The 11,454-nt window shown below is 46.5% G+C and overlaps 1 protein-coding gene across 1 annotated transcript in view; it reads left to right on the top strand.

Annotated features, from left to right (window-relative positions):
- Positions 1-1,062, top strand: part of SCUBE2 (signal peptide, CUB domain and EGF like domain containing 2) — a 67,291-nt gene extending 66,229 nt beyond the window's left edge. Inside the window, exon 23 of the mRNA XM_081241454.1 lies at positions 779-1,062. Within this exon, the coding sequence (XP_081097580.1) occupies positions 779-931 (153 nt within the window). The 3' untranslated portion in view covers positions 932-1,062. The remainder of the gene's footprint in view (positions 1-778) is intronic.
- The last annotated feature ends 10,392 nt before the right edge of the window (positions 1,063-11,454 follow it).

The following is an 11,454-nucleotide window of genomic DNA, read 5'->3' on the forward strand; positions in this document are numbered from 1 at the left end:
AGACTTAGTTTTTTTAAAAAAAATACTCAAGGGGCCATTTTTAGTGTTGTCAAATAAAGTTGTATTTTTTAGTTTGGAAATGTGTGGAGGAGCAGTGGGAAACTTGTTTATCAGAAATCCAAGCCAGCGGCAACTCATGTTTCCATGTTCATTCTCCAAATAGTTGAAGATTCTTGGCTCCTTGCCCATCCTTCCCGCCTGAAGTCCACCAAATTTTAGATACTTATAAGTATAAATAAACACTTGCCACATCACTAACGCTATAAATATTCCCCAAATTCCAAAGTTATCGCGTGGTTTAGAAAAACAATTTTTTACATATTAAATTTTTTTTTTTTTTTTTTTTTTTTTTTTTTTTTTTTTTGCGGTACGCGGGCCTCTCACTGTTGTGGCCTCTCCCGTTGCGGAGCACAGGCTCCGGATGCGCAGGCTCAGCGGCCATGGCTCACGGGCCTAGCCGCTCCGCGGCATGTGGGATCTTCCCAGACCGGGGCATGAACCCATGTCCCCTGCATCGGCAAGCAGATTCTTAACCACTGCGCCACCAGGGAAGCCCCTACATATTAAATTTTTAAAGTAAAAGTAATATGTGCTCTTTATAGATACTTAGGAAACAAAAATTGGGACTAAAAAAGACAAAAATCAGAGGGAGCAGTTTTCACAAAGTGTTTTTCAGCTGATCAACCTACCGCCTAACAGTGGGACATTATAGTTCCATTGGCAAAATATCATAATGTTAAAATATTTTGGCCCAGTAACAAAATTCTGTTCTTTTCAGGATAAGAAACTGATCAAGGCTCTGTTTGATGTTCTGGCCCACCCCCAGAACTATTTCAAGTACACGGCCCAGGAGTCCCGGGAAATGTTTCCAAGATCCTTCATCCGATTGCTCCGTTCCAAAGTGTCCAGGTTTCTGAGGCCTTACAAATGAGCCTGCCCACGTGCCACTCAGCACAGCATTGGGCTGTGGGCTGGTGGAACACAGCGATCTGCTTCTGCAGCCAGCATAGCCGGATAACGCTGCCTCTAGTAGCAGTGGCTGGTTAGAGTTCAATTTTTATAGATAATACAGATATTTTGGTAAATTGAACTTGGTTTTTCTTTCCCAGCATTGTGGATGTGGACTGAGAATGGCTTTGAGTCTTACTCGCTTCTCATTGCTGTGGGCACGTGTCTTGGATGTGTCAAGGGCTGGCTGAGCGGGACTCCAGTCAGCTCAGGTGAGATGCACGTGTCCTTCTTGGTCCTCACTCCTCCTTGAGGGGGCTGCCTTGTCTGAGACTTCAGCTTCTTCCAGCATAGTCCTCCCTAAGGGAACCCTCTGCATTCAGGTGTCGGCTCCGACCAGGCAGAGCAGGAAATGGGGGAGGGAGGGAGGGAGGGAGGGAGAGTCCTCCAGGCATCATCTACCTACCTGGGACCTGGGAGGACTCGGTGACTCCACAGCCTTCTCCAGCCTGTGTGACCGAAGCTTGAGTCCTAAAGCCGTGATCACTAGAAATTACTTACAGCAGAAAGAATTAGAAATAAAAAGATAGAAACTAAGCACTTCCACAGACATCGTAATGTAGACCTATCGATGGCCTTCCCTGTTGCCAGTTTCCACCTCAGAGCAAATGCACAGTGCTTGTCTTACACCTTCAGCTGTGCCTTCAGGGCACCACTCTTCTGGGTGCTGCGATAGAGCCTGGAGAGTTCAGACAGGATGTGATCTCCTCGATGGATGAGAATCCATCCATCATGAAAAGGAGATTTCACACACCCCGAGTCAATGCCGCCAAGGGTTCTCCTGCCCCCGTGGGCTTCTCAGCACAGGGCGTGCGAGGTCCAGGTGCGACGTGGTACAGACCAGCCTGTCATGTTTGCCTTCCTTCCCCTCGCCAAGCTCAGAGCCTGACTGGGGTCCAAGGGCACGGGCTGCACGGCTCAGGGTGGTCTCAGGCCCTTAATGGTCACCCACTGCCGGAAGCACACACATCCCGGCCTATCAGTACCACAGAATCATCTCACTTTCTCTCGGCACAGTGGGACCTCACAGTCACTTTCTCCCACAGGAATTTGATATTTCAATATTACTGAATTTTTAAAAATTGAAATCCACAGGCAAAAATCTCATTACAGTGAATAAAAAAGACTTCTGTCAAACAAGCTGCCATTTCCCTAATGAATGGGCTGACTACACACAACCATAGTGTTTTATTTCAGTAGCAAACTAACTCTGCACACAATCAATTCTCTACACCAAAGTACCAAAAAAAAAAAAAGATTAACAAACATTTTTGAAGAAAACAAAGATTATTTCATTTATTGTTGAATTCTCTTTTCACCACAGTGTTTTGTTTTTTAACCTATTAATAACATTGAGGTTTTAAAAGCCCAATCAAACTTTAAAAAATTTATTTGGATGGCCCTGAATACCCATTTATAAGTCTCTCTTCAAAAATTTGAGCATCTTCATTTTAAAAAAAAATCATTAATACAAGTACTTGGAATTGGTGATGCCGGAACTTGGCCTACATTTCTGAGTCTGACCCTAAGATGAAAACTCAAATGTAATATAACGTGAGTTAATGACCTGACCCATGGCAGCAGAACTGCGCCACCCCGTCCAAGCATGTTAGTAACTTTGTCCTTAGGACTGTCTGATTCTGTATTGCTGGTTTCACAAGAAGGCTAGGGATGGCAGTACACTGGGGGTTGGAAGGAGGCTGCATAAACCTGGTCTCTGTGAAGCATCCTCCAGGAGCTGGGCCATGCATGAGCCACTGAGGGCCTCCTGAAGCTTCCTCTCTGTACCCATCAACCACTCCGAGAGACTCTGTGGTCCTGTTGGAAGACTGGATGGCAGGGGCTACTGTTGCTACCTGTTAAGTCAATAAATAGTTATCAAACATCTGCTCTTTGCCAGGCACTGTTCTAGGTCCTAGGGATGCACAGTGACAGGACAGACAAGGTCTTGTCATTTTAGAGCTTACATTTTAGAGGGAGGAGACAATGAACAAATCAACACGGAAAGTATCAGCTAGTAGTAAGTGCTATGTTGAAAATTAAAATAAGTTAATATAACAGATGATGGTGTGGATTCTTTAGGTTTGGGAATTGTGGAGGTTTCTCTAGGTAAATGGTATTTCAACTGAAAAATAAATGGCAAGAAGGAACCAGCCTTGGACAAATCAGGGGGAAGAACATTCCAGACAGAGGAAAGCCAGGTGCAAAGGCTATCAGGCAGCAACAAGCATGTGTGTGGATCACAGACTAGTGAGAAGGCAAGTGGTATGAGATGAGGCCAGGGAACTGGGCAGGGGCCAGAGCACACTGGGCTTTGGAATTCAGAATGCGGGTTGTGGGTTTAATTCTAAATATGTCGTGCAGCTTTTGGAGGGGGTTTAAACAGAAAAGTGGGGTGATCTGATTTCTGTTTTTAAAAGATAGCTCTGGTTACTGTATGAAGAATAGGTTTTAGAAAGCAGGCACAGAGGCAGAGAGCAGTTAACAAACTACTGCAACCAACCAAGCAGCCATCCAGTGAGAGATGAGGTTGTCTGGGTAAGGTGGGAGTGGTGGAGAGGAGAGAACAGAAGGATTCTGGACATGTTTTGGGAGAGAGTCATCAGAACTTGCTGGTGATTGGGTGGAAGGGGAAGGGAAGGACAGCAACTGTCCCTAGTGACCAGCAACTGTCCCTAGTGACCCCTAGTTGTCTGAATAACTGGTAGATGGAGAAGACTGCAGGAGGAGCAGGTTTGGGACATGTGACAATCTAAAAACCTGTCTCCAACTTCTTTGATGCTCCTTCCATGCAAAGTTGGGGGCCTTTTGCCCTCCCCTTGAACCTGGGATCTGTGACTGATTAACCAATCTTATATGGCAGAAGTAACATTTTACTAGTACCTGGGCCCAGGACTTAAGATACTGGCAATTTCCACTTCGTCTTCTTGGGAAACTCACTGGGACTTCAGTCACCGGGCCTTGGGGAAGCCATAGCAGGTCGTGAAGAGAAACCAAGCCCTCCCCATCTCCCCACAGCCCAGCTGACTCCCAGGTGACAGCTGGCAAAACTTGCCAGCTAACCTTAGAAATGGATTCTCCAGCTGATGCTTCACTGAGCAGTCCCCGTTGAGCCGTACCAAAATGACAGACTTGTGAGCAAAATCAATGATTATTGTTGTTTTAGTCAGTAGGCTTTGGGTGCTTTCTTATGCAATAATAAGACACTGGGAAAGAAGAGAAGATCAAGAGTTTAATTTTGGCCATTCTAAGTATGACATGTCTATTAGGTATCCAAATGAAGAGTTCAAATAGGCAACTGGTTCTATGAAGTCCCAGGAGCGCTCAGGGCTGGAATATTAATTTTAATGTCACAGAATAAAGAATGAGACGGGTTGAGGTCACCTGGGAAAAGTATGTAGATAAAAGAAGACCAGTCAACGCTGAATTCTGGGGTTCCCTGTGTGGCCACAGGGACAGAACTTACAGGAGCTGTTGATGAAGTAAACAGGAAGAGGTCAGAGCTGAGCTTTGCCTTCCTTCCACGAGAACAAGTTTTGTGGGAGAACTCTGAGTGGGAGAGGAATCTGTACATGTCCTTCCCTCCAGCTGTGGATATTGTTCTTGAGCCATTTACTGAAGTGCTGCTTTTATGGCTTTAGCCACGTTTCCCTTGAGCTTCCAATGCTAATAAAAGAGTGCTTGCCTTTTCACACGAACAGATGATTATCTTCACTTTGGAAAATTGCTTCCTCTGAATCATTCTCTGAGCTGTTGAGTGTGTCATCTGTAGGCACTCACTGGATTTAGGTTTGCAGGTGATTTTATAATTGTCATGTGGAAACTTGGGAAAGGCAGCAGCTGCACTGCACAGAGCAAGGAATTGTGGATCTTTGCAGGAAGATGCACCAGGGCTGCTGCATGCTGCCCACCACTGCAGACCACTGCAGCCAGTGGGCCTGTGCTCCGGGAAACCCTGGGCTCCCTCCTGCACACCTCGATCTCCTCCTCAACTCAGAAGACATGCCTCTTACTGGGGCTGTCAGTATCTCTGCTTCTTTTCACGCAGGAGGATGGATCCCAGGAGCCTTACCCAAGTCTACATCGCTCTTAGTCAGTATTTGGGAGGCACATGGATTAGGTGAGGCTGGAGTAAAGCATTTCCTCACCAAGTCAAGGGAGCCTTGTTACCTGTGGCCTTCTTGCTAGGCAAGCCATCAGCTGCCTCCAAATCCAGGTCCTGGGCGTTGCCACTAGGAGCCCGTCCACAGGAAATTAGAAGCCTTGGAGAGGCTTCCTCCCTGTGTCATCTTCTACTCCAGGGGCTTGTGAACCCAGCTCAGGGGTGTCCTGGATATTTGTGGTAACATGCTTCCTTCTCCCTTCAGGCAGTCCTGATCAGCCTACAGGAGACCTACATCAGGGGCCTGATGGCCCAGCAAGGCTGCTCCTGTGATTGACAGCTATAAAGACATAACTACTCAGCAGGGATCACTTTCCAGAGAACACAGGATTGAAATAGATTTAGAAAGTGAAACCACTCATTCACAGGCAGGTTGCTCTAGCTGAATAAAAGGGATACAAATTAAACCCACCTACTATAAACAGTGATCATAACTCGGCATTGCTTGGTTTTCAGAGTATCTCATTAGGGGAATGGACTACAGACCTTAGTTACTAATAATTCTTTGTTACGTGTTTGCTCATTCATTCATTTATACAACATATATACTGAGGGCTTACAAAGTGCTAGGTATTGAGGAACCTGTGATCCTGTAATGAGCAAAATGCTCTTGTGGAGTTTAGTTTCTAGTGGGGGGAGACAGAAAATAAACAAACATGGTAAAGTCAAGTGTGATAACTGCTATAAAGAAAATTTAAAAGGGTGAAAAGATAAAAGTATGAGGAGGTGGTGGGAGGGAGCTGCTACCCTAGATAGGGTGAGCTCATCATTGGAATCATGAATCCAGCCCCCTCCCAGGGCATTGGCTCCGTAAACCAAGCCTGGCAGCACTGGCCCTGGCAAGTTCCTCTATCCACCCAGCAGGAACTTGACAGTTTGGCTCAGGCCAGGCTGACGAAAGCTCCAGCTTGTGAACAAGCCATTTTGCAATTCCTAGAACAGATGCCACCTAGTGGTTGTAAATGGAATCCACCTCTGTTTCAGTCATCCCTCTGCCTTGGAGCTTAAGTAACCTTGGAGCTTAAATGCTCATAATTCAAGACAAGATGTTACCAATGGGATGTTGGGGACTAGGGCTGTGGTTTGACAACTGATTGCATGTTGTTTCAAACAGCCCTTGGAATGTATCTGTTTAGCTCTTTTCCTTCCCTCTGCCTGGCCTAATGACTAATGACCAGGTGAGAAGTCATTGATCTTCAGGTCCTTTCAAACTATCAGCAATTCTCTGAAACGCATCCATGTCCAAAGACACACACACACACACCCCACATTCATTCATTCATTGTTATGGTCTCGGCACCATGCTAGGCTGGATACATATTCCTGAGACAGGAGGAAAAAGGACTTGAAAGAATGGGGTGGGGGGGAGGTGGGCTTCCCTGGTGGTGCAGTGGTTAAGAATCCACCTGCCAATGCAGGGGACACAGGTTTGAGCCCCGGTCCAGGAAGATCCCACGTGCCGCAGAGCAACTAAGCCTGTGTGCCACAACTACTGAGCCTGCGCTCTAGAGCCCGCGAGCCACAGCTATTAAGCCTGCTCACCTAGAGCCCGTGCTCCACAACAAGAGAAGCCACCGCAATGAGAAGCCCATTCACCACAACAAAAGAGTAGACCCCGCTCGCGGCAACTATAGAAAGCCCACACACAGTAACGAAGACCCAAGACAGACAAAAATAAATTTAAAAAAAAAGAATGCAGGGGAACAATCAGACCCAAATTGTAATCTTGTGTAATTTTCACCACGTGTTGTTTCAAGAGCTAACACAACCCACTGACTTGGATTGTCTTATGATCCTATATTTTATCCTAGGACTGAAGGATAACTTTGAGGCATAGTTTGGAGTTTTCTGTCTTTTCCTTGTGCAGCGCAAAAAGCAGAAATACAAGCCTACCTCAAATCTGAGCTTTGGTACTATCTTTGCCTTATTATACACACTTTGTGGTTGAAAAAAAATTAATAGTTTCTGAGCAGAAAATGGAACCAATGCCCCAGGGAGGATAGACCCAGCAATGTGTGACTGACACAGTCATGGCCAGCAGAAGAGTGTGGTGGTAAAGAGTGTGAAGTTGTGGTGAACCCTGGCCGGGCCTGCTGGGCTCAGCCCTCTGCAGCCTTGTGTGTAACTCACTGTGCATGACCACAAACTGGTCATCATTACACAGTGCCAGTGCAGCTGCAGTAAATGATGCCTGACCATTGCATAAAACTGTGGACAATATAGCCAGATGGTAATGGTGGCAAAGGAAAAATATGTGCTCAGAACCCCAATGTTAGGTCCAGGTGACTTGGCTTGAGGAAGGCAGCTTTTAGCAGCCACATCAGGCACCAAAGCTGAAGTTTTGAGTGATGTGGGTGCAACTATAAGAGGCTTGGTAAACCCTCACTCAGGGTTTCCAACGAGGAACTAAGGGGACTCAAGCAGCATGACTCACCCAATATTCCCCCTCTCAGTATTCCTAATGTACTTTTCTGAGAATGCATTCTTTCTGTTTATCTTAGTGAATGATTTCTCAAAGATTTATGTTTCATAATGTTCATTTTCTCCAAGACTCCCATTATGTCCTCTGCAGTACCTGGATTTGTATCCCAGCTCTGCCACTTAATAGCTGTGTGACCTTGCACAAGTTACTTGACCTCTCTGTGCCTCAGTTTCCTCATATAGTAAATAAAGAAAAAGATAGTACTTACTGGATAGGGTTGTTGAGAGACTAAATGAGTTCACACATGGAAAATTCTTAGAAAACTACCTGGAATGTAGTATGGGCTCAATAAATGTTAACTATCATCATCATTATCATCTTCCACCACTTCAGACTAGAGAAGTTAAATCCAAGATACATTTTATTTTATTTTTTTATTTATTTGTTTATTTATTTTTTTGCAGTATGCGGGCCTCTCCCGTTGCGGAGCACAGGCTCCGGCCGTGCAGGCTCAGCAGCCATGGCTCACGGGCCCAGCCGCTCCGCGGCACGTGGGATCTTCCCGGACCAGGGCACGAACCCGCGTTCCCTGCATCGGCAGGTGGACTCTCAACCTCTGCGCCACCAGGGAAGCCCCAAGATACATTTTAAAAATGGGTTCATACTCTGCTAGTTTCTCCCATTTCACTGAAATAGAGAATCCTTTAGTTTCAGGCTTTCTAGTAGGATGTGTTCTAGGACCAGAAGAATTGGAGCTTGAAGTAGGAATGAAAGGCCATAATGCCTGACTTAGGTTCTTCCACAGGACCTTCTGAAAACCCCTATTCTCCTGAGCTGGAAAGGAGAAATGTGTTCTTCCAATCTCCTAAGACTGAAAACCCCTATTCTCCTGAGCTGGAAAGGAGAAATGTGTTCTTCCAGTCTCCTAAGACTATCTCTCTCAGATCAGAAACAGCACCCATATACAGAGACCTGTCAGTCTTACACTTTCTGGAGGCCATCTTCACAGGTCTGTTTCCAGACGGTAGAGCTCTCCCCTGGCCTCTGGTTCTCGCCCTTTCTCCAGGTTCCCCCTATGTTGGACAGAGGAAGGAAAGAGGAACAGGACTCATATTTATCAAGGGCTCACTTTGTGCCAGGCCCTTTGCTTTACATGTTATCTTATTTAAACCACACAGAGCCTGGCCAGATGGATAAACTGAGGCTCAGAGAGCTGCAGAAACTTGGCCATGGTCCCACAGCAAGCAAGGAGCAGAGCTGGGATTCAATGCCAAGCCTCTTTCCACCCGACATTCTCGCTTGAGATACTGAGACTCCCCCCCACACTTTTCTGTCCTCTTTCGCTATCTTCTTTGAGATTACATCCTGTCCTCATGCCAGGAAATGAAACAAAATCACTGCTGACAGGAATGGATCCAAAAGACCTAGCCAACGTTGGAAAACACCAGCGGGGCTGCCATCGGTCTTGTTTTATGAGGCTATGGTGACACTGGCAATTACCCTGAAGGAAGAAGACAGAAGTAACGCTTGTCTTTGCGTTAACCTGCCAAAGTCGACAGTCTTCAGGGCTGGGTGTCAACTTGGGGGCAACGTGTAGCTAGAGATCCTGGTAGACATACAACATCTGCGGGAGACAGCTGTTTGAAGAATCTTCCTGCCAGAGGGATTTGGAGTGGTACTGAGGGCACCAGAGGAAGAAGGGGACTCTGCAGCTACAAGGATGGAGATGGTGAGTGAAGAGGGAGCCGGGCAGTGGCCATTACTTCCAGGGTGTGCCCAAGGGCAAAGTCAGAGCAAAATATGCATGGGTAGGAAGGGAAGGGGGATGAAAGTTCCTTGACTGTCTCCTCTTTCTCCTCTGATCTTCTCATCTACTTTTCTTGACTCTCACCCCCACCACTCATCTGTAGACCATTTTCAAAGGTCTCCCTGTTACCTGAAGACCCAAAAGAGAGTTTCTAGGTGAACAGATTATAAGCCTGGAGCTGCTGACAGCCATCACACTAGAAGAGCCGGCCTACAGTGGCATCAGCTCAGAGTTGAAACACAGTGTTAATGTTGTTTGAGCCCCTGGATTCAGCCATGCCTGAAACCCCTGCACTTTTAAATTAAGGGGACAGTTTTCCTTTTTTTAGAAAAAATTGAGGTATAGTTGATTTACAATATTGTGTTCGTTTCAGGAGCAAAAAGTTTTCATTTTTGCTTAGGAAATTTTCCACTTGGTTTCCTGTCACTTACAATAAGAACAACATGAATAAAATCCTAACTGAAGCAGCATCAGCTTATCTAGCATAATTTTCCAGGACATACCCTCTTTAACAGCCAAGGCAGGATGTTGAGGATTTTAGAACAGAATTTAAAACAGAATTTACTTCACATGGTAAATTCAGAATCCAGAGACACCACAGAGAGGAAGAGAGGAGGCCAGCTGCTACCCCAGGAGGCCCTGGTTCCAGGGAGGGGGCGAGACACTCAGGTCTGTAGGGAGGCTTGGAGGAAGCATAGGCCAGGGCCCATTCTGAGGCTCAGCAATCCTGAGACTGTCCCAGGTAATTACGGTAGCTACCTTCTGCTGAGCCCTTACTACATGCCACAGTGTGCTATGTGTATTATTATTTCATTCAATCTTCACAGCAGCCCTGAGAGGTAGATACATTACTAGCATCATTTTCTAGACGAGGAGCTAAAACTCAGAGTGGCGAAGTAACTTAGTAACTTACTAGTTGCATAGCTAGTAAGTAGAAGAGGAGGGATTCAAACCTAGTGTATCTAACTCCAAAACCTGTGCTTTTAACAACTATATTATAGTTTTTTCTAGATGGGTCAGTAGGGCAGGGGAGGTGGGCTATATGGAGAAATAATAATGATCTTTCCTTGGTACAGCCTTCCAGAGTTTACAAAGCCCAATTTTATAAGCAATCTTGCTGCATCCATTTTACAGATGTGGAAACTGAGGCTTAGAGGTAGGAAGTGACTTGCTCAAAGTCATTTGGTCAAACGGGATAAACTGCCCAGAGGTCTGCAGTCTGCAGTTTACAGGGAGTGGGGTTGGCCTCATACCTTGCCCCATGCTTAAGAGCAGTGATGGTATCAGTCTGGCTGAGGAAGATCTCTGAGAGATGAGGGGACCAGTAGGTGTTGTGGCCATAGATCCAATTGCAGAACACAAACCCCACTATAGCAAAGAGCTCTGCATTCACAAAAAGACTCTCAGCTCCAGCCAAGGCTCTATTTATTTTCCCATAACACTTGATATGGACAAATTCCACTTCAATCAGAGACATTCAGCTCCTGGTTTTCTGGGTAGGGGTGTGGGGGGAATCTCGCTATGAAAAGAGCCCCTTTCTTCTGTCGGGCCATCCCCAACAAAAAGCCTGCAAGACTGAGCTGACTGCGGATGGGGAGTTGGAATCTGCCTGCTTGGCTTCCTCTCAGAGGAAAGTAGCTGTCCTGGCCGGAGCCCCAGGGGCCCTCACTTTTGGACCTGTCCTGATGCTTTGCTGAGCTCAGAGGCACCTATCCTAGAGAGACAAGGCAAGGCTGTCTTTTACCATTCCCTGGGTGACTCAGGCCTGGAGGAGTGACTAGGCAGGGATCCAGGCGACAGGACAGAAGGGCCCAGGGCAGCCACTGTTGTTCACTGCTGGAAGTGTGCCAGGGAACTGGAAGGTGAGCTACAGTCCCATCCCCCCCTTTGCCCCCCTCCAGGAGGCTGTGTGCTCAATGTGTGCTGGGGGACAAGGAATCCCTGGGGCTTCCTTGAAGCCAGGTGAGCAGCCTTCTGACCTTCTGGATTTATTTCCCCACAGGAATATGTGAGCTCTGAATCTAGGACAAGTGCTGAAGGCAGGAACTGAGGGAA

Source organism: Mesoplodon bidens (assembly GCF_964165515.1).
Source record: "Mesoplodon bidens genome assembly, chromosome: 7".
NCBI lineage: Eukaryota > Metazoa > Chordata > Mammalia > Artiodactyla > Ziphiidae > Mesoplodon > Mesoplodon bidens.